Source organism: Fistularia commersonii, chromosome 9 (genome assembly GCF_037954325.1).
Source record: "Fistularia commersonii isolate RoL2024-O1a breed Wild chromosome 9, RoL_Fcom_v1.0, whole genome shotgun sequence".
NCBI classification, from domain to species: Eukaryota; Metazoa; Chordata; class Actinopteri; order Syngnathiformes; family Fistulariidae; genus Fistularia; species Fistularia commersonii.
This window is the reverse complement of record NC_141292.1, coordinates 7250443-7275289: the sequence shown is the minus strand read 5'-3', so window position 1 is coordinate 7275289 and position 24847 is coordinate 7250443. Positions and strand designations below refer to the sequence as shown.

At 37.3% G+C, this 24847-nt stretch overlaps 1 protein-coding gene across 1 annotated transcript in view; it reads left to right on the top strand.

Annotated features, from left to right (window-relative positions):
- The window catches only part of lamc3 (laminin, gamma 3), a 133288-nt gene that overhangs the window by 69928 nt on the left and 38513 nt on the right, over nucleotides 1-24847 (top strand). Inside the window, exons 9-12 of the mRNA XM_086152995.1 lie at nucleotides 209-345; nucleotides 546-665; nucleotides 14145-14343; nucleotides 21227-21336. Coding sequence (XP_086009121.1) covers nucleotides 209-345; nucleotides 546-665; nucleotides 14145-14343; nucleotides 21227-21336 — 566 coding nt within the window. The remainder of the gene's footprint in view (nucleotides 1-208; nucleotides 346-545; nucleotides 666-14144; nucleotides 14344-21226; nucleotides 21337-24847) is intronic.

The following is a 24847-nucleotide window of genomic DNA, read 5'->3' as shown; positions in this document are numbered from 1 at the left end:
CAGTGTTTTGGCTGATTTTAGCCCACTCAAAGTGCTAGAAGCTGAACTTAAAATTAATGCTTTTTTACCCCAGCAGTGTCCCATAACATCTAAACTATGAACAATTGAATCTGAGTCATAAGTCAAACAAGGAGGCGGTTGATAGAATCTAAAGTTGATGAGAATGTAGGTAACTAATTTTGTAATGTGGGTATGTTTGTGTTCACAGATGTTTGCTTGGCTTTTTCAACTTGCAAGAACAAAATCCAGCAGGCTGTCAGCCATGTTTCTGCTTTGGCCACTCGCAGGCCTGCTCTTCGTCCAATGACTATGTGGTTTTCAACATCACATCAGATTTTATGGAAGGTAGAGTTTAATGCTCGACAAATCTTAAAGCTCAACAAATGGGAGTGAGTGACTTTGTGAGACACGGTCACTGAAAATCAATTTAAAATGGCCAGATTTAAATGTTATCCTTGTGCTTAGAGCTGTCCAGGAATGATCAGATCCCTGTGGAAATGTGTTTACATAGATCTGTCTAAACTGATACATGCTTTTCAATTCAGATCAGGATGGCTGGTCAGGAGAGTTCTCTGGAGGCCAGAAGTACCCCCTGTTGTGGAAGGAAGGTGAAGTCTACTTGTTGCCCCTTTCTGAGGATGACACAGGCTTTTACAAAGCTCCTGGTAAGTGAGAAAGAAAAATTATGTCGATTTGGAGTTTGGATCCATGAGGACAGATTGCTATTCCAGGCTTGATCAAACTGGTAGATTATAGTGCCCAAGAGGATGCTTCAAAATTAGCAACTCAAAATGGTTGACAGGTATACTATTAGATAATAAACAGCCAGTTTTCAAACCACTCATAAATATGCAATTTATATTAGTATTATAAGAGCATCTGTCATACCCATGGCGTGTTCCTGCTGTTCCTGATTGAGATTAAACATGGTGTTTGGCAGTGGGTCATACCACGAATATTCTGACACTATTTTCTCCAATCCCTTATCAGAACTAATAGAAGATAAGGGAATAAGCTGGCTCAGCTAGAGGATTTAGGGCCCATTTCTATCAGCCGCCCCAGCAGAAAAGGCCTGATGGAATTGGATGTCTTGGCCATGCTGGAGAAGCAACAAAGTGAAAATTGGCTCAGTTTCTTCTTGTCTGCACTAAGTCGGTTCTGGGCATCAACACGCAGCCCCTCTAGCCACCCTGCAGTCCACTGCCAGAAGCAAAACAGGAGCAATCCCATTAACTCTGCATCCTGAAGGGTTTAATGCCCAAAATGTGTGATCATAGAGAAGGACTCCATTTGGAGGCATCCTTTTTTTAGAAAGCTGAAATGATCACAGCCGAACGAGGATGTGACAAAGCTTGGTGGTCGGGTATTATGTCTGTCATAATGAAAGCACTGATAGGTTATGGATATGAAATTGTTTGCATGTGTCTTTGTGGGTATGTGTGTATGTGTGTGTGTGTGGGTGGGTGTGAATGCATGGCCGCAGGATGAGTCCATGATGATTGACTTCACACTGCCATATTTATCAACAATTATTAACACACATCACACACACACACAAACATTAATACATACATGTATATATATATATAGAAAATATTTTTTTCTTTCTTTCTTTTTTCTCTGTAGGCCATAAAAACAGATTAGAGGCCCTAGTGGCCGCGAGAAGCTTTGTGGCAACCTGCTTATCTACTTCACGCAGTGCTACTTCATGTTGTTTTCTTCACAAATGCACAAAATTGTTGCTTTGCCATTCCTATTAATGATCTCTTTTGCTGCTGTCGACTTCCATAGTGTTGCTTGTGTTTAGTTACTTTACAGATTAGAACGGAGTGGCAGTGGCATTGGAAGCAAACTCAGCTGTCACTGCCTCTCCATTTTTTCTTTTTTAAGTTTTTAATTTGTATTTAGTGCTGAAATCCCTCCACCATGTTCTTCATCAAAGCATGAGATAATTCTGACTGGCATTCATGTTGAACCTCATACAAAAATGCTGTTTCTTTGATTGCTAAATGTGTTTGTTCCCCTAGTTTTTTTTTGGCAAATGCTGAAGTCACATTGTATGGCAGGATTCACTCAAGTATGAATCGGCAAAAAGAGTGATGTTGGGATTTGTGTGCTTCAGTCAGCTAAAGAAGTGTCTGAGAAAAAATTACTCAATTGTATAGTAGAAAGATCTCCATAATATGAGAGAAAAAAATAATTTTTTTAATCTAATTTTACTGAGTTATCCACTTACACACTCAATTGTCAAACATGATAATCAAATGTCCTGCCAAAGCATTTTATTTTTCTTTCCTTACAAAGGCTGGTATACTGAGCATACCAATTGTTCCGTGTCTAGTACATTTCCCCTTGACCCACAACTGACAGATTGATAAAAAGTGTAAGGGAGGGCCAAACACTGGAGTACTTTTTATCCTTTTAATAGGTTATCTTTTTTTCTCTTTTCTTGTTAAGAAATTAAATGATCACTCATTGGTCTGTAAAAAATACCATGCTGCAATGTCCGAAACGCAGAAAACACAACAGAATTCACAAGCAAAGGCTCTCTAAGGCACCAGTTTGTAGAATAAGAAGAAAGGTGCTCTCAGTCTGAGCACAACACATTTCTCATAAAATTCCTTTGACCATTTACCCAGAAGTCGAATGGAGTAAGTCAACTACTCAGAAAAAGACTTGACAATAACATGATTTTTATGACAAACTGACACAAGAGAGAGCAAAGCAAAGGAAATACCAAGGTAATGCAAAGCGTGCCCTGACACTCTGAGGTTAATAAAATAACATGTATTAATTAAAGTTATTAATGAAATGCCTATAGGAAATACATCAATGTTTCAGTCTTTGGTTGACATTAGGAGAAGTGTTTCAAAAATATAGTTGAGAACTGTTTGTGCATCCATGTGTTGCAACCCTGAGCTCAACTTTTCTCACTCTTTCATCATTGTTGACCAACGCCTTGGTCACAAGACTCTTGGGCCATTCATTGCACTCAGCTTGAGTGTCTTTAAGAAGAACAACACAACCTTCCCTCAGATTTCACCATTCCTGTTGCCATTTGCTCCACCTCTGAGGCAATGCCGGACATTCAGGCCAGAGCTTCAGCACCAGAGGGTATTGGCAAGATGTTCCACCTCCTTGCATTGTTATTTATGAAGGTCGGATTCCTTGAAGTCAACAGGGTTGGGAAGGATACTGCAGAGCTGTTGAGTGAGAGGTATAGCTGGCATCAACAAGAAAGGAGATTATGGGTCAGTTGAAATGGCACCAAGGGGCCTAAAGTTGATGGTTCCAGATCTATCTGGATGATGAAATCTCAAAATATGTATAGACAACTTGTGAACCCTTTTGTTCACTGTTGATGGACATAATATTGTTATGGACCACAAGGCAATCAGAGTAGTTCCATTCTTCATGTTTATTGAAGACTCTACAAAGCCAGCCCCTTTGGCATTCAAATTCAAACAGTAGCCTGAGACTCGAAACAAAACTGTCCATAGGTCCCAAACACTGGGGTCCCGGAGAGACCCAGGAGCAAACACAACACAGGAATTAAAAGTTGCATCACCAACGAGACCAGACAACTTATGCCTGGTCAAAGGGGTTCTTTTAAAAGGAAGCCAAACATGTGAAGAGAATTAGTGGGCCTGGCTCGCCCACTGGTGCCTGACAAGACAGTGACAAACATCTATATCTAATACTGAATGTTTCCATGAGGTTTGGAAAATGATATGTCAAACACGAATAAATTAATGACTGTTTCAATTTATGTCATAACTTTGTCTATTTAAAATCTTAGAACATATTACACACAAAAAATGATCAATGTAATTTAAGATATATATAGCAATTTAAAAAAAGTATATGATATTCTGATCATTCGCTAATCCCCTAAATGATTAGCTGATAAGTATTAGTTTCCTTGAGATTTTTAGTAATGTCTGGAGAACTCTGATTCCTCCAATTTTTTGGCCTCTTTTCCTGTTTTTTTTTTCTTTTTGTTCTTTTTGTCTAATGTAAAGAAATATAAGACATACATGAGCACCATCATCTCACCTGAAAATGATTCATGTATCTGCGTTTGTACTTAAAACACAAAAAGAGCCATGATGCTCATACATTTTGAAATATAATTTCAGGGTTATATTTCACTGATAAATCAATGATGATCAATGAAACATTCTCTGATTCTAATGCCTTTTTTTATTCAATTTATTTACATCCTCCAATACTTGAGAATATAGAGGCGTAAGGAACTCCACCCTTCCAGGATAAATAAATGAATATTTAGGACTCCCTTGACAAAGAGGTTTTTAATCTCAATGGGACTTCCATGGTTAAATAAAGGCGAAATAAATATAAAATAAATAATAAGGCAAAATGGAATTGTCTACTGTCAAATATGATATAATAAGAATGTGAACTGATGCAGGTAAAAGGATGTATGTATGAGTAAAGCACATTAGGGTTTTAGAATCTGGCGTTTTTCTCTCTGACCATTGTATCGCTTCTTGTCCTCCTCTCTGGGTATGTGCTTGACGGTTGATGCTGGCAGAGTTCAGTGCCCTATGGGCGACACAGCAGACTGACCGCTTGATCACAATTGCCATCATCTCTGTGCTTTGACCTGTTTCTAACAACTGTGCTCTTGTTTGGTCAACATCTGACTTTGGTCCTTGCAGCAATCTCTTCAGAGACTTACAATGTTCATCCTATTCATATCTGTAACACAGTGTGGTCCAGTGAGCCTGGAGCAAAGGAAAGACATGAAGCAGAGAGCAAGGAGGGGAAGAAAGACGGATAGTCAGATTGAATAGTAATATATAAAACATTGATTATAAGGGAATAGAACGGTATATAGGTGGTCTTGTATTCGGCGTAGGATTGAGAGGGCGAGGGAGAAAGAGAGAGATTCATTAGAGCATCTCCTCACTCCTTGTCAAGTTCTGTTTTTAGGTCCATCTGGTCCAGGTGCCAACTCGCATCATTTCACTTGCTTGACCAGTGCAAACTTATCTTTTCCTGTCTCCAGCCATTTGATAGTTTTATGCTTCAAAATCAGTCTCAGTGCTTTGACCATGCTGAGGGGGGTGTCTGTACAGAATGACCAGCACAGTGAAACCGTGGCGTATGTTGCAGAATTCTAATAGTGCCCGTATCTCTGTAGGATCTTCCAGAGTTTAACTATAATTTCTCGGACGTGCTGCTAAGTGGAAATGAGACCTATTCACTTGCCTTCTGGATGGATGTCTCTTATAAGCTATTTCATCCTGCCAAGTACCTACATCAATTATTAGCAAAACTAAGTTAAAGAGACCACCTCAATCAGTTGGGGTTCACTGCAAATGGGATGCAATTAAAAAGAATCCGTTTATTCCTGTGTAAAATAGCTTGGACGGCAAAGTCGCTAATGGCACACCTTAAGCTATTATGAAGCTGACAATAGAGTCAAGTAAAGATAGCGAGGATTAATAGGAGTGCCCTCAATCGCACTCTACAATGGATGAGGATCTATAGTCACCCATGAGGACGCCTCGTGGCACTTTTCCAGATTTTGCCTTGGTCTGCTAAGGGAGAGTCATGCAGTGGTTTGGCATTGCATAAATTCTTGTTCAGAATAGTTTTTGCTCATTCATGACAATCTCTATGACAATTCAGTTTTTTAACTATTTTAAGAGCCACGATATTAACAATTACAAGTTTTAAACCAAAGGTCAGTCTGAAAAATACAGCTGACTGGATGACTATGACAAGGTGCGACTATGTATGGGCCTTGGTTAAAAAAAAAAAAAAAAGAAAGAAACCTCATTTTAATCAAATTTCAGCTCCAAGTGTTTGACATCATACAATAGATACTCCACATTCCTTAATAACTTGGATTGAAAGTGACGTTGTAGTTTGAGATGGGCTAGCTAAATGTGATAAATGACTGAAAATGACGACGTTTTTTTTCCTCTGTGAATATTCAAGCTGCAAGTACAGCTGGAAGCTTCAAACAATACAATTGGACTCTGTGTTTTGAGACTTTCATGTGAGGACCTTTTATGATTTTGCTTTTTTTGTCCTTGAACTTAGTTATTCCAAGTTTTCCTTTGTTTTTTTTTCATGTATAGCCTTTTGCTTTTCTCTGATTTGTTTTATCTTTGGGTTTATGGAGTTTAAAGTTCTCTGTTTAATGCATGTCTTAGTTTCTCGTTCTCTCTTTGCATCCTCGCCTTCCTTCTATGTGTTCACATCCTGTTCCGGTCTGTGTTTCGCCTGTACTTGTTAATCAATCCTTGTCAGCCGGTGTCGCCTCCTCTTGTCTGGCCCTCAGACTCACCAGTCTTATTTCGTGTAATCTGTCCAGTTTGTGATTCAGTTTGAGCTCAAGTCTCATTCCTTGTCAGATTCTCTGTTTGTCCTTTCATCACTTACGTTTAATGAATTGACACAGCAGATTTATAGGAATTGATGAATTTAATGAATTGGTTCCATCTTCTTGTTTCAGCTCAGTGCAATTCATTAATTTGTTCGTAACATAGTAAGCAGTTACAATCCTTGATACAGTTACAATCCTGCTAACCTGCCTGTTATCATTTTACTGAAATTCTATTAAGGCAAAGACCTTTCAAAGTTTCATCTGAGAAACTATATATGTGGGTTGAACAAGATTTTTCAGAGCTGAAACAACCCTTTACTACGACCCTACTTTTTTCCTGCAGTTTTTCTCCCAGACAGAAGACAGATTTGACTCTTCATATATATATATAGATGATTTATTCTCTGTTTTATTTGAATCCTTAGATTAATGCAAGTTTTAATGGGAGGGTCTTTTAGTTTTACAGAGGCCTTAAATATAAATTAAACTTCCTTGCTATCTCATAGATAAGCAATGCTTAGAGAACTATTTAAAATTTTAAAGATTGCCCATTCAACTTTTGCCCTCGGTCTGTCTGCAGGGATGGTCAAAGATTGAACTGCAGTGAGCCTTATATTTGTGTGAGCTGGCACTGATTTAATTGAAATCGAGTTTATTGCATTTGACTTGAGCCAAGTCCAAATCTCCGATTGATTGCAAACTCCTTGGTCATTCCCCAAAAGTTATCTAAGCATCCATCACTTGCGGGCAAGTTTATGTGTTCTTGGCAGAGTATCAACTGCAACATAGACTTGATTTCAGAGCAAATTTAGCATCTACAACTTAACAGAAATAGTGGAGAATAATTTTATTTCTTGCCCGTTTTGGTTGTCTACTAAAATTCATGCGTTGTTTTTCATTGTTGTTCATCTTAATTTTGCTTGATTCTGACAGTTCAAATCCCATTTTAGCTATAACATAAATCCAAGGAAACCCTTGTCCTCATAAACAGGCTGCAACTAAGATGGAACACCAAAGTAATTAAGACAAGGACAAGACAAAATAAACACCTAAAATACTTTTCCCTTTTACAAGACACATTATGACCCAGAAGAGATGCCAGCAGTAGTGTAAATAACAGCTGATCAGACAGAGATAAGCAATGTATGAACTCAGGACCATAGATATCTGGGAACACTGATAAGCTCCCGAGCCCGAGGCACACAAACACGCAACAAAGCAAAAGCTTTTTTTGTTTTTGTACAGGTTAACCAAACAAGATAAAACTTAGAAATTATCACTTTTCTAAAGTTGCTTGCACTTGAATTCACTTGGTATATCTATAAAGTTAACACTTCACGCTTGTTTAAAAGTCATCTGAAATGAGTATAATTTTCACTGGTATAACCATCATATGGTGCACATACTTGGAGAAAAATATAAAATCTTAAATATTAAGTATAATCCATGAAATGGACTAACAAACCAGTTTTATCAGTTCCTCATATGTACATCAAAATGTTGCTTTTGTGATTTTGCTCAAAAGCTTTCAGACTATTTCCCAGGTTCCATAAAAATCTGCTGCAATTTTCCAAAAGACTTTCAGATAAAAAACAATTGCATTTTTGTACATCTTTCTACCTTCTTTTCAGTTTTTCTATATATGTCTTTTTATACCTGTAGTGTTTAAAAGAATTCTTATATGAAGGAATTTGGACAGCTCCTGATTCTTTTTCATCAACTTTAACCATTTGTATTTCTCAATATACAAATACTTCTATGTATACAAGTGGGTTGTGTCTTTAGGTCACATGTCTGGTTGAAAAGGCAATCATAAGAAAAAAGGTATCAGTGTCAGAAACTTCGGACCATTTCTAGTGGAAAGATAGTAATGATCCTTTCATGCTAATACTGTGTGCTGAGTTCAAATTTAGGAAATATGTAATTTTTCAGGGTCCAGCCCATTGATTGTAACAATGTATTACATTGGGCAGTGACATTTACTGTCTACAAGTCCTTCTTCTCCCCAGAAAATAGATTTAAAGCAATGTAGATGTTGCGGTGCTCGGCGAGGAAAAGCTGATGGAGTCTCAGATTCGTGCATGAGTCCAACTTTAATAAGTGATCAGTGATTATTTTGACCATATCATCATTTTAAACTTGAATGCTTATTGGATTTAATGCATATCAGGGGATGTGTATATGTGTTATGAGGAAGGGTGTGGCCTAATGAGATCAACCCTTGGTTGGATCAGTAACGGACACAGAGCTCCACTTTGACTCAGATGGCAGCAGGGTGGGGCAGTTGTATGGGCAGGTTTTATTAAAGATGATCTACTTGGACCTTTTCGGGTTGAAAATAGACTCAAAATCAACTCTAAGACGTACTGCCAATTTTTAGAGGACACTTTCTTCAAGCAGTGGTACAGGAAAAAGTCTCTTTCAAGAAGACTTTGATGCATGTAATGAGCATTGTCTTGCATAAAAATCAAAGTACTCCACTGCGTAGCTGGCCAGTAAAGGCCTTACAGAGGGAAAAACTGACATGGCTCCCTTCTTCAGCTGACTTAAACCCTATTGAGAACTTTTGGGGCCTTGAGCAGGAGATCTACAGTGAAGGTAAACCCTCTCTGAACAGTGTCTGGGAGGCTGTGGTTGCGACTGCACAAAATCTTGATTCTAACCAGATCAAGAAACTTGGTCCGTGAATGGAAGGCCTGTGATTTATCAAAAAAAAAAAAAAAAAAAAGATGGCTATATTGGTCACTTTCATAACTGTTTATAATTCTCACTTTAAAATATGTGAAAATCTCACATGTGAAAATAAACACGTGACATGGGAAAATCTTCTCAGCTAGTTGCATAATAAGTAGTACATATATATATGGTGTACATGGTGTAATAATGGTGTACATAGAGATATTTTATTAAAGAATGCCAAAACTTCACTTTTACTAAAATGTTCAGGGTTGAGGGTTTAACATTTTGGATTGGCCATGAGCACTGTAGTTGTACAAAAACTAAATTAATCCTCAAAAATACAACTTGCCTAATTGTGCACGCAGTGTATGTACCTGTACTAAACCACGCCCCCAGCCCCTCGTCCTGTGGGGTGAGAGGCCCCGCTACTCAGTGTCCGCCACTATGTTAAACAGCTGCGATACAGAAGACATGGCTATAAGTCTGATGATTTGTTTTTCAAATCAATGAGAACTTCAATGTTCATTTTGCTGAACGTCATCAATTTCTAGTACTTTATTCCCTCGTGTAACCATAATACTTCAGTAGATAACACCATTGAGAAATTATTGAGGATGTTTTGACTTCCTTTCTACTGGTGTTAATGAATCCATTCATCTAAATAAATTCAGTACTATGCTAAATGCTATAGAGACTGTGTGGTAAGAAAAGATAAATTCTCATTTAGCCTTTGGCTGTAACTTGCTGTGGTATTTAAAGCTGGTTAGACTTTCATTCTCTTCTATTTGTCATTGTAGATACAATAATGAATACAAATCCATTGTCATACAGAAGATCACACTCAAACATGAATAATCCCTTCACTGACAGCTTTATGGAAATTTATTACTGGGAGAGGGACACACCATCATGCAGGCTCCTCCTTAAAGGTCTATTCGGCCCGGATGCTTTGATATCTCCTTCCTCACAGACAGGGAAAGAATGTCTAGGAACCACAAATGATGCAAGTCAGACAGAAAAGACAAACTAACAACATCTGGAACATAACGAGTCACAACCATAAGGGAACACTTTGAGAGAAAATATTCCCTCTGTCACAGTATTACTGGGATCATTACCTTCCGTTATGCAAGGAACGTGTGGTATTTATATCCAATTAATCACTTCAATAGTAATATCTGTTGGCTTTTATTTTCTATGAATGGGTTTGTTACATTACTTGTTATTACAGTGTGGCATTCCCTTAACATTTTCCCCTTTGTTTCACAAAATGTGTAAAGTCACTTACACATTTAATCTTTTTGCGAATAAAAAGCACCATCAGTGGAGTTACTTGGGCAGAGAATATATCAATTTCCCTCTATGTTCACATTCAGCTGAAATGGAGAAAAATTTGTCTGAAACACGGCCGTCATATTATATTCTTGGAAATATATATACATATTTGATATAATATATAAATTTTATATATATAGATATAGATATAGATATATATGTATGTATATATGTATGTATATATATAGGTATATAGGTATATATAGATATAGATATAGATATAGATATAGATATAGATATAGATATAGATATGATATAAATTGTTTAACTCCACCCCACAAGCACAATCCTACCCATCTAATTTTATAAGCCAAGAAATAGCTAAAATTTGAAAATTTGACCAGTATGAAAACTTTACAAAAACTTATTGTCTATTCACAATACTTAAAAGATTTTATCATCACATTTAGGTTTTATTCACTTTTGGATTCCAATGTTGTTTCGAAATTGGTAGTGGATATGCCACTGGTTGTAACAGAATATTCAACAATTTAATATGACTCTTTTTTTTTGTGTACCAATATTTACATTTTGCAAAAACATCAACTCTTTCAGGTATAGAAGTATGATTCACTTGCAAATATCCATATCAAATATTGGGTACTGATCAGGCAGTCTTTCATAAATATAAACAGTTAGTTCTGCTAGACAGATTGCTTTGAATGTTTTAACTCCAACTGCTTGTCAGATTCAAGGGTTATGATTAATTGATTATTTGGTTTAAGTTCCTCGGCTTTTTTCACTCAAATATATAGGTTTAAGAGAGCTCATGTAAGGTAGGCCAGCCAAAGAGAACATTAATGTTATCTGATCCTCTTCTCTCTCCAGATTGACAGACTAATTCTCCACTATCAATAATTATTCTGGAACTACTTTTTGATGCAATAGCACATTTGACTTGAGAAATGTGTTGCCACTTGTTCTGTTGTCATTAGTGACTGGTTATTGGTAATGTAGTTCTTCTTTTCTTGGTTGGTTGTGATTATTATTTATTTTTCCCTCCAATGCCAAATTGGCATGATTAATGCTTTATAGGACTATGAACAAAAGCACTATTCATCTTTTGACACTGCCTGTTCTTTTGCTGATTCTTCTTTTCCCAGCCAGTGCTGAGCCCACAGCTGAATAATGAGCATTACTCAGTTGGTGTAGTTTTGCTGGTTGGTTTGTAAAGAGCATTGGGATAGAGGCTTTTTAGAGACAAATAAGTCTTACTAAAATGTTCAAAAACATAGGCTACAACAAAATGTACTTTGAATGATAAAATAACAATTCTGTAAAGAATAATCAGCCTAATTAAGTTATGGATAGCCAATTCACTGGATCATGAAATGATGAAAGAATTAGGTTCAGATTGAATAAAAATCATGATGGATCCAATTTTATGTAAAACATTAAAAGCATAACCACTGGAACACAACAGTATGTTATACATTACCAATTGCTCAGATTGTCAAATTGTTTTATTTTTCTAATATAATATCCATTAATCAGCGGGATATTGTCAAAAGATGGCGGCTGACAAAACAAAGGTTAATCTCTCAGAATTACTTCAATGGCCCTTTGCAAGAAGGATCACCTTCTCAATTCTTAAGCTCTACCACCCCCATGGAAGAGTTCAAGATGTACTTCACACACGATTACACTCCAGAAAAAGGTTGCTGCCAAGTGTGCTGCCTGTCAGTTCCGCAGTCACTCATCAAGAGCATAAACCCCCTTGCTGATATTTCAGGTGAAACTAGATTTGAAAAATCCCTTGTTGATGATTATGATATTCAGGCATGAATGAAAAGTTAGTTGTTTTTTTTTTATCTTAATTGGCTTGTTTAGGTGGCTGTGGTTTGCCGCTGGGAAATTGTATGGGATAATAACTGAATCAATCAAATGTGAGCAAAGAGCAAAGTGTTGATATAAAGATGATTGTTACCTCAGTAATACTTAATATGACTCTCTGGTAAAATTTAAATCAATAACGCCAAGGAAGTGGGACAAGATCACCCGGTGTTGTTGCCGTAAAGTAGAACAAATAGTACTGTGCTATGAAGCACTTGGACTTGTCAGATGTCATTAATGCAGTGTACAAATGATTTGTAGCTAATCAAATTTTACTCCCATCATATTAAGTTGCCTTGCTCCTCAGATTTGCTTTGCAGAAAATGGATATTAAAATATTTACATTTATCTTACATTGATTTGCATTATCCTGTGTGACTTGTTTTTTTTCTTAGTATATATGTTGACGAATATTTTATAAGAAAGTGTGAATGCAATGTAAACTATAAACTGTAAAAATGAACGTTAATGTGACCATGCTTCTGTGTAAAGCAACTAGGAAAAGTTGTTACACGATTATTGTGGAAATCCGTATGTCATCCCACGTGGCATTTAGGTTCCTTCCTTGGAATGGATAAAGGTGGGTGTCATAGATTACATCCACACATATCTTGTGTTTTCCTCTACATGTTCCTAACCCTAATCCGAAACCTTCTTGCTGGAATTCTTGGAAACACTAACCTCTTTCCCACCATGTCCCGCTGGGTTTTTTTTAATTTATCTTTTATTTATTTGTTTATTAGCAAATCAGGGGGATGGTGCAGCATGCAGTGAGAAATACTGAAAAAGGAATTGCATACATGATATCTGTATGCAGTGGGGCTGCAATAAATGTTCCTAATTGCTTGCATCCCTGTATTTAAAATATTCTAAGTTACATGCAAAAATTGGTTCATAATGATGCTGATTGCAGAGAAAACCACAGTAACTGTTTTTCTCTCTGACTTAAATCAAGTGTCTGTTCTTTTTCTGCTCAGAAAGAATCAGTTTCATGCCTCACACTGAGTTTATGTGAGTCAGGTCATCCAGCAATGGTTTAAGATTGGTGCACATTAACACAGGATTTACTGAATGGGTTATTAGAAAATGATTTACACGGAAATGTTTAATCAAAATTCAATATCAGTCAACACTCAAGTAAACCAAATAGCACTTGAAAACGGTCATATCTATGCCCTGTGACAGAATGATGACAGACACTGGTAGGTCACAGGTTTGACACCAACTATCAAATGCAACTTCATGCTAAATGAAATTGGCTGCAACTGGGACACTGTCTGCAGGATTAATGTTGTGGATAAGGAATGAATATTACATCTAAATATTCATGATACATGTTCTTAAGGGGAAAAAAAAGTCAGATGAGTAATTAAGATTACTGCCTAATATTGTGTTGTTTTTGATATAAACATTTTATACTTCCCGGTATAACAGAGTCAAAGCTGCAACTTCACTTATACATTACAGTAATACTCTTTTGTTTTCACATCACCTGCCTTAATATTTCCAGAACAAAAATGTGATGAAAATGAATAATATCGTTCTATTCATAATTTTTTTTTTTTTTTCCCAGTTCAAAGTTTCTGCATGTTTGGTCTGGTGGTGGAGAAGATGGGGGAGGCAGGGCAGTTAGCAGTGGTTCGGCTCTTTGAAGTCCTCTTAATGTGTAGTAATGAGCCAGAGATTATAGGGTGGATAAATGCTCAGAAACTCTCGCTGTACACCGAAAGCCTCTCACTCTCTCTCCTAATATTCTCATATGAAGAAAGACTGAAGTACAAAAAAATAAGTAGTATGTTTTCCAGAATGTATATAAAACTAAGCAATTAGGGTTTTATCAAAAAAAATCCATTTAATATATAGTATCTGTAGTTTAAAATTGTCAGGATTGGCTGAGAATTCATAAATTTATCTGTATGCAATCCTCTCCCTCTAGGGAAATTCCTGGGTCACCAAGTCCACAGTTATGGCCAGCTCCTCTCCATCACCTTCACCTCAGAGACACCTGAGCTGCTCCCTGAACGTGTCAGCCTGTTCCTCCAAGGCCCTGGAATCATGGTGTCTGCAGACCTTTCACCCGAACAAGACCTCGAACAAGACCATGGCCTCATACCGCAGAACTCCTTCATTGTCAGGTAAAAAGATGCAGGCATGGGATGCATTCAATTTTCAAAATATTTATCTGAAAATAATATGCTTGAATTTTAACTTTACTTTTCAGTTGTCTGTACAATGGGGAGCCTGACCGTTCTCTTGTTAAATACATATAGATTTCACCAAATACATCCTATACAGGACATAAATGCAACAATTGCTGTTTGTTCACATTGACTTAACTGTTGTCACCCCAGCATAACAATAGGTTGAGAAGGCAGTGATGAACTGGCTTGCTCCCTGCACCAGCTGCCATGTATCTCTGGCAGGTACAGAGCTGCAGCATAATATTTCAATTTTTGACTTTCAGCAGATCGTTTCAGTAAATTGAAACATGTTGAGCATCAGAATATGGCACCAAAAGTACAAGAAAGTGTACTCAAAGGGGAGCCAAAGTTAATATTACACTGAAAATTAACTGCGCCTGAAGATATTCTGTCATTATAGGTGGCCAGGGAGAAATAAGCAGGTTGATACAGATTAAGTGTCCTAATACATTTAAGATCCATAGGTATATGGGAAAGTTTTGTGTATAATAATTGGAGAAAAAGATTAATTTGGAGTGTGATTTTCTGGTTGAGCCCAGGAGGTCACACTCACATGAAGCTGAAGCCGGGGAAGGTAATATGGAGTGAAATAAGACCAGGTCCTTGCTGAAAAGGAGTGCTGACTATATTATATCAACAAGATGCAGAGAACTTGATTTTAGAGTGGACCTGATGTCATGCAGCAAATAGGTAGAACTTGTAAGCATATTCCCTATTAATCGTACGTTAGAAGCCATTTCCATGGAAGCATAAGAAATATTCTGATCTACCTTTATAATGAACAGGTGACTCATCCCAATCTTAAATACTGAAAAATATTGTATATAAAATATACTTAAGGTCATTTAATAATCAGAAATTACCACAAGATTTTAGCAAAAAACCACAAACTACAGGGTTACACTTAAAACCTTTTCATAATGTAATTTTTTTTTTCCCCCATGGCTCAGGAAAAAGTATTAAATATTTTCTGGTGGATCCAGCCATGCACAATCATTAATTAAAACTGAGAGCAAATCCATCTGGGCATGTAAATGCTATTTGAAATTTTACAAGAATCAATAATCCCTACTTAACTGCGGCAGTGCATAAGAGAGCCAATAATGACAGGAATCAAGCTGCAAACATATTGAGCAAAGTTCCATGGGATGGCGTTGAACATTTCTTGAGTTAAGGTACATGCCAAAGCAGACAGCATTAGTAGCAGTGGTATTGATTACAACAGGAAAAAAGAATTATATACTAAAAATAAAGTATCTTTTTTTAACAATTGATGACAAATATGATGCCAACTAATCAGGGCAAATAACAATGTATCAATACATATAGTGAGTGTGGAAAAATCCATTTGGCTGTCAGAAAGAAGGTAGTAAAAGTAACTAAAACGTCAACTTTCATAGGATTCTGTGAAATAACTCTGGTAGTTGCTTTATTTTTCAATATCATTTTAGGTATTGTTCAGTCTAATGAATTTACTCAAGAAGTGATTTCATGTAATAACTGAAAATAGGATAATATCCAAAAAAATTGTTTCAGTTACAATTGTCAACATCCAGATAATTACATGCAGTTTAAATGTGTGTTTAAATGATCTTGAAATTCTAGGGAAAGGAACTTCTGTATAACTGCAAGATTTAAAAGTGAAATATTGTGAATCAAAAGCAGTCAAACTTAAGTGGGTCACAGTTCTTCACACACAGACAGATAGAATTTACATTACCCCTCACCAACATTCTTCAGTTTTGTTTTGTTTTGTTTTCCTGGTTTCTAGTGTCACCTCAACTGTGTATGTGCCTGTTGTAATAGTTTGTGTGGGCTGCAGACACTTGATTAGCATCTCTGTTTGGAGATGGAGATTAAATCACTGATTAAGTTGTCTTGGGCCAGCCTGCATTTTGGTTTTTGCTGCACTGCGATCCCTTGCCCTGAGCTTGTTTGTGTTGCTGTAGTCTGAAAAGTCTGTTTTGAGGCATCTGAATCCATGCTTTTTATGACTTATTTGTTTCAAGATGATAAAATACAAGATAACACCCACATCATTTCCTATGGATTGACTTTATTGCAATATCTCTCTGTCAGTTTATATCCAGTCTAGACTTGTTGAAGAAGACTCATCAGCTTCACATGAATCACTGCAACCTGAGGAATAGTATCCCTGTGTAAGAATAGGTACTTACACAGTGAACGAAACCAAACTGTGTGTGTATACCAGCATAAGTCAAGAATGATTGATTGCAGACTACGCTATATCTATCCACAACTATAAACACACGCATACACTTTATTAATGTATGCTTCCATTATCCTTTCTTGAATTCTCTTCAGCATCCTTCAGTTATATTCTGCCCCACAAACTCTAGTTTCTGTAAAATGGATTTAGTTTTCCCTTTTTTCCACAATTTGATTTTAAATGAACCACAGAAAACAACAAACTGTTTAATGGTAGCGAAGTGTCCACATTTAAATTGGGATAATGTGCAGCTTGGGAGCTCAGCATTGCCCACACTGTGTGCTCCACCAAGAATGTTCCAGTCCATTAGCTCATAACAGTCCTATAGAGCCTCCACATAGTTTGGGATCACACTTGCCGTTTCTGTGATAATAAGAAGTAGGTTGCTGGCTGCTGCTGAGAGGCATGTTAAAAAAAAAACAAGCACAGTATAAAATTTTGAAGAAGTTGAACAAAATGTGTGTTGCAGGATTTTTACTGGAAAAAAGAAATTTTGGAAAGTGCAAACCTACCCACCAGAGTTAAGATTGCAATGAAAAAGGACTACACAAATATGACTGAAAAAAGATGGGATTTTCAAAGGCCATTTTTCAATTGACTTTGAATTCCCTCCTGAGTGACCCAATGAAATGTGAATACTTCAAGCTGGAGTGAGGTTTCAGCTGGCATTTTACAGAATCAGTACATGTATCTTCAGTGATCACTTGTGATCAGAAAACCATCTATATGTGAATGAATATTGCTTATTTGTGCAAGCAAATATTTTTCTATTACCACCATGGCACTTAACCATGAAGTCATCCACTTGATACATCTATACATGGCCTCTGTAACTTGATTTCTGAACATGTAGGTAACCATCTAATGTTTATCATTATGTTGCTATAATGAGTTTCCTTTGGTCTATTTGATACTTTGATTACTTTAATTGCATGTCGCAATGTATCCAGCATGTATCAAATACATATCATCTGCCAAATGAACAATAGCATTATAATTTCCATAGGTTGTACAATTAACAATTGTCTTTGCCTCAGGATGTCTTTTGAAGTTCTTGATGTCTTTGGAACTCATTCTCATCATTGCACATAGGGGAAACTGCTTTTTTTTTTAATCTTAAAAATTGATAAAGATCACATTAATGTCACACTAACAGCAGATAAAAAACATATCTTTTGTCTCAGGGTCCATTGGTGATGTTGAGATCCAAAACATAAAGATATATGTTTCCTAGTTGATTAAGCTCCTAGTAGCAGAAAAATGTTTATAGTTTGACCTAGGTCTGCAATGTTGGGTACACAGAGACTCCACGTACACTTACTCTGTTCATTATTACTTACACCTCTGCAACTGCTTGTTCCCCCAAATATCTAGTTAGCCAATCACATCTAAGGAGCTCAATGCACTCAGGCATCCAAACATGATAAATACAGTCTACTGAAGTTCAAACCAATAACAGAATTCCGAAGAAAGACAACTGAAGTGACTTTCAATGAACTGTGATTTTTGGTGCCGAGTTTGGTGAATCTTGATTTCTGCAGCAGGTATCAGATGGTTATGTCAGAATTTGGTGTGAGCAACGCTAATTTATGGATACTTCCTGCCTTGTGTTTACCTTCTCTTGCTAACTGCCGGGTTATGGTGTGGGGGTAATTTTCTCTGAATATCTTGGACCGTCAGTATCAATTGATCATAAGTTAATTGCCTACCTGAGCATTGCTGCTGACATGTCTATCCCTCTATGACCACAATGTTCCGCTAGTCTGATGGCTACATCCAGGAACAGGACATGAAGGCACTGCACTCAAGGCACAGCATCTCAGAAATATTTCCTACTTCTTTTGTGAATGTACTCCACAAAGAATTACGTCATTTCTGACGCCAGAAGCGTGTTTAGTACGGAATGTATAAAAAAGGATGTTTTGGGACTCCTGTGGTGAAGGCCTCTCTCAAAATGGATATTTTCAATTATATTTTTTTAAGAATAACTCCATCTTGCTAATAGGCTTCATTGATGTGGAAGAGGAAGAAGAGGAAGAGGCAGATACATGTATTGGCAGGGGTTATCAGAAATACATTTTTAATCAGTTTCTTGCTCTGACTTTACCTAATAGATTTATTGCACCTTCATGGCACTTTGCAGCTCTTGAGGAGCTATTAATTTGGAGAACATCTTGCTGATCAACTTGTACTAAAATATTTTACTTTCCAAGGCAATTAAAGACCGCAAGTTCCTTTGGCAGGTAATCTAAGGGGAAGTCTCCCGATACCTGCTTTAAAAGTCCAAGGAAGAACACCTTCATTGTGTGTTGTGTCAGTCACTGAAATGGGACACAGCTCATGCCCCTGTTCTCTCCATGGCTCTCTCTGGTGACTGCACGAAGTAATGAGTTTCCTCCTGAACCAAGAGCCCTGGCTGAAATATGTCTTTGGTTCCCTTTCTAAAAGGCGCTGAAGCTTGGTGTACATAGATTTTCAATTAGTGCTCTCCTGAAGAACTTCTCCACAGATCTCATTATACTCATCAGGTGTATGCACAGATGTGCCCCACTAAATGCACTGTATCATTCCTCAATACTCTCTGGCTCCCATTGTCACACACTCAGACAAGACACCATGGGAATTGTGGAAATTCAAGTGCCAGAAGTGTGGCCATCTGGTGACATGGTTTGAAAAAGCCACACATCCTTTGATTTCAAATATGGTCGTGTATCTCGTATAGTGTCCAGGTATGTGACAAAAACATGGTTCCCCTACTGTCTTAACCGACAATATCTGCATTCTACACAGATAAATATGCTGATCTATTGCATCTATCTGGAACACCGGTTGTTTCAAAATTATGTAGAAGGGTAGAGATTTCACTGTGGGTAAATAAGGAGAGGAAGTGATTGCATATCAGTATCCACTCCTCTATGAAACAGACCCTCCGTTCGCCTGAATCGAGAAAACAAAGCCTTTTCTCCTCTCTGCAATTATTTTTGTATATCTGATACATGTCCGTGTTTTTATTTTTCAAGGAAATTATCAGATGCTCAACTCCTTTTATAATAGTTGGTTCTCAGTCCATCCATAATCAGTATTCTTCCCTGTTTAATGGTCAAAAGTTGATGAAAGTGCTTTTAATATTTAACAGATTCTATCAAGAAAATTTCTTCTGCTTTTACACATGATTATTACATATTGAAGACAGCCCAGCATGGCTTTGACTGAGCAAAGGCAAGAAAAAGTACTGTCACTAATTCAGTAATGAGCTGATTTTTTTTTTTTTCTTTTTACTTCTAAACGCTGGGGTCATTCACCCCAAAAACACAAGCTTGTTTTAACACACCTCATGGGTCTAATTCTCTCATCTCCTTTGTATATTTATCACTGTTATCGCTCAAAGGGTCTGTGCATGTCCAGTATCATCTTGGGTTTCTCTCTCTCAGTGATCTCTCATCCTCGGCAGAGCAAGCCTAATTACCATGTGGGTCCCTGTGCTCTGCTTGGTGCAGATTAAAGGGGACAATGATGCTCCATATGGAGACCATGATGCAGACTTTGTTCACTTTCATGCACACTCTGCTTATCTCGGTCTTACCAGATCCATCACCATAGCTTTGAGGCCCAGTTTGTAATTGCCTCTCTTTATTACTGTGCCTACACGTCAGTCCAGGGTGCCCACCACATCAGGGGAGATAGAAAGAGTGGTACACATACTTAGTCGGTTGCATGGTTGTAGGTGTTATGGAAGAAATGAGGTCTTACATAGAGTATCTAAAAGAGAGTTAATCTTTTGCTGAAAACAATGGATCAAATAAAATATAGGGTAGGAAACACACTGGAATGCATAATGAACTTGATTGAACATAATATGATGGTTATTATAGGAGTTAATTTATCCTTAAGCTCAAGCATGGAAATAGGTCAACAATAAGACCCTTTGTGAAAGGGTTTTTATTGAAAGGTTATACATTTTACAATGCATGCATTTGTTTAAAGTTTAGAAATAGTCAAAAAGTACTAAAACTTTGAAATGCAACCAACACTGTTTTCTATTGAGAGCCTCACACTGAAGTTAAATACCCAGAAAATGTCACACATCTATGCCATTGTATTTTTTTGCAACCATACATGAAGATTTTATGAGCATTTCCATTCTTTCCGCTGCTTTTTTGCCTTTGGGACTTTAACACACTAAAGGGGGAATCTTTTTGTAACTCAACATCACCAGTGATGAGCTGACACAGCATCTATCATCAGAGATGGAAAGAGTGCATGATACCCGGAGCAAAACAGGCAGATGTCAGATGTGCAGTCTGGCTTTGCGGATCATCCTTCAGCAGATGGCAAAGCTCAATGATCAAGACCTTGAGATGTGCTTAACTCAGCACATTTACATTTTCCTTTTGCACTTTGTGGGTCCTGGTAGTGCTGCAGATTACGAAAAATGTTCAGCCAATATTACAGTGCATCTGTTATCATCTTAACAATAAAAATGTGTTCAGAACTTGTAAAAGTATTGTTTTTTTAAATAAGTGTGATTTAAAGTAATGTCTGTCCTCATTTTAAATTAAGATGCACTGTCTATTTCTTTTTTTCCAGACTCCATGAAAATGATATGAGATTTAAACCTCCAATGTCTGCCTTTGAGTTCCAGCGTCTCCTTTACAACCTGACATCTATCAGAATCAGCAATGCTGGAGGAAACAACTGTAAGTAAATATACTAAATATTAAATATACATGTTGACATACACATTCAGCAAAATGTCCATAGATGGACATAAGGTTTGGTTGGATTGTTGAGTGACCACATCGACAAAAGGAGATTTGTCTGTTTCAGGAGTCAAGGGGCATGATTTTCAAAATGAGGTTGGATTTACTCACTGTAACTTTCACATAACTAATAGCAGACTATAAAAATCCATGAAACATTTCAGTATGAATTCAAATTTACAGAAGGAGCAATTTAAAAAAAAAAAAAAAAAAAAAAAAATCACTGATCTCTTGTATAACACCACTGTTTCATATTTCAGGTAACCAAATAGCTCCAAGTTTACTCAAGGATGTCAAAGGAGAAGAATAGAAAAACTTTATAGAATATTAACTCATAAATAAGACAATAGATAATTGAAAATGTATCAATAATACAGATGCGCAATGCGCCTTATAACGCCTCGATCAAATACTTGTGAAGGGGCTCAGCCGTTGGAGAAACAAACAAACAAACACTGATTCCTTCATATTTCTTGTTAGCAACAAAAAAACCTTTAAAAAGTATATATACATATAGCCGATGATATAAGATTATACGGGCACAGTGCTCAGAAGTGCCTGCTACAGCAGGAGAGATTTCTGTTTCCAGGACCATGAGGAATTGTCTTCAATGTGTGGAGGAGTGAGCTTTCTCCCTGTACTCTTTTATCCCCCTACAGTCAAAAACATGGAGTATGTTGACACTAAATTGTTGATTCAAGAGAAGTAGAGAATTAATGGTTGTACGTTTCTATATGTGGTCTACTTGTCAGCCGGCATTGACTAACGCCACAGTGACTCTTTGTGCTGAAGGCAATGGTGATATGATATAATCCTCTATTAGTCCAATGGCACAGATATCACATTACAATAGAAAATGACAGATGATAACTTATCAGTGTAACTGCTTATTCTCAACAAACACCAATTAAACCAGGTATATTGGATGATACTTTTGCATGTTTATTTATCTGGTGGTGGCCACTCTCACTATGTGTTTTTGAGCAAATACAATGAGCAAATACAATCAAAGAGCCAAGTGCTTTTGTATATGGCATAATTATTTTCAATAGTCATTTGCATGCCATAGAATCTGTCACATCTCTTGCTACCACTTCAAGAGTTCAAAGGAAACATGCTTACTGGTCATCAGAACAAATCACTTACTAGTTAGTCAATTAGTTTTGAAGATGCACTGCTCACCAGTAGAGACAAAATCTGCAATGCTGTAGAGAGATTCCAAACACATAAACATTTTGACTCCTAAAAAGTGATTTTTCTAACACAAACATGCAATATTAAAACTACTCGAGATAGTCATGAAAATCATGCCAGGATCTGCGTACGGGGAACAGTTTATCTGATCTAAATGTGGCTCTGCAGAAAAGGGGACATTTATTCCCAGATGTTGGAAACTAGTTCTTACCCTCCGCCACCCCTCATCCCTATCCCCTTTTTTTGTCTTTGCCCCTTTCCAATCTGATAGTCTGTATTATAAATTCCAAGCAGGATCCAATAGGCATCCCAATGGGTAGGGTGAGAAAAACAAGCTTGCCAAAATACTATATTTTATTTAGTAATTATCTCACTTGCTCAATGCAATTCAAGTGATATAGCCACTTGTCTAGGTCCTATGCATTCACCCCCCCCCCCCCCCCCCCCGCCCCCATGAACACATTGCTCATATTCCATGAACTTGTTCCTTAAGATTTGCTCTCATGTGTTCAAAGGAAAACATAGAGTTAAAACTGTCACTCTCAACAGGAGAGATATTGTGTTAATGGTTTGCATTAAGTCTCATTCTTACAAATAATATAAGATGTAGCCCATTTCTGAAGGCTGCTTAGTTAATGAAAATGTCGGAATCTCATAAACCCTTCCCAGCTCTCTACCGGAGAGCAACAGTACAAGAGATGTAATTATTTTAATAATAGTATTGTCTCAAAGTGATCCTTTGAAGAGTTTGGTGTGTATGTGCGTGTGTGTGTGTGTGTGTGTATTTTGAACAGAAAGCATTGCATTAGAGGGAAAGTGCAAAAAAAGGAATGTATTAATGCAAAGACAGACAGATTGATTCATGTTGTCAGGGTTGCTTAAATGTAAACCACTCAAGAGAATAAAAAGAATGGTTGCTTTTCCTTTTTAAACACTGGATTAATGAAGAAAACTCGCTCATGGCATAAAGTGACACTTTTTTTAAATTTACTGAAATGTAAAGTTCGCTGTCTGAAAGTGGTTTTAATTGCACATCCCCAACACGCTGAATGAGCCATTAAGATTCAAGTTGTGGACGAGGCGAAAGGGTAAAGGCAAAGGCAAGTCATGGTGGAGGAGGACAGGCATGCTAACTTATTATCTCTCAGAGGTGCAAATGAACTTGGTTTCATTAGCACTGATGGAATGACTCTATCTGTCTATCTATCTATGAGGGCAGACACAGCAAAGTGTAAGGGCGGTGTTTGGTTCAGGATGGCCTCCATCACTATTCATAAGAGGGATCTTTAAAGCCCAGAGGAACAGTAAGAACTGGTGTACCTTCAAGTTACTTCTCTCCTTTTTCCCCTCTCTCTCGCCAGCTGCAGTGATTTATTTATTTGCTATATGAAAGATTCCCAAGGTGATGTGTGTACCGGTGAGGGGGCCGGTGTGCACGTGTGCAAGTGCAACTGAGCATTAAGCGTGGCATTTACGAATGTGAGGGTGGATGAGTCTGTTATTGCTTGGATGTAACTGTGCGCTGGGTTTTACGTGTGTTGGGGGGACGTAATTACTTGTCAAATAAAACTGCAGGAAATCCTTCTCTTTTGTAGTCAAGTTTTATGAATGTTGATCTAGTTTAAGGGAAAGGTCATTCTAGGATTAGGGTGAGCCTCCAAGTAATTAATGTTAATCAATATAATGATGGTAGATGGATAGACTCAACTGTGAATTTGCAAGGCCTCTTTCCCAGCATTGTGTGAGTGTATGTGTGAGTGAGAAAGTAGAACTCTCACTTAGCCATTGACACGATTGAAGGGCAGTGACAAACTGTCATGGGGGAAGAGCAAAAAAACATAAAAAGTATTTTACGTTATATGTTAAGATACCTAAAAACAGTGTTCCATCAGATGGATGTTGCTGCATGATATTCACAGATAATAGCATTTAGAATCATGTTGACATTGTGGTAAGTAAGATGACAGATGAAGTTCGACATCACATCCCCAACATTAATAAGGCATTTCTATTTCTCTATTTCAATCACTTGTAATTGATGTGGAAATAAATGAGATGAATAAGACCTAAATTCAGTAAGGAATCACATCAAAATTGACAAATCCATGTCAACAAACTGGATGTCTTTCTGTGTGGTGTTTATATGTTCTCCCCATGCCTGTTTGGATCATCCTCAGTTGAAGTGACGTGCAATGACGTTCATGGCTGGTCTGTCATATTTACAAACATATGAACCCTACAGAGTAACTTATTC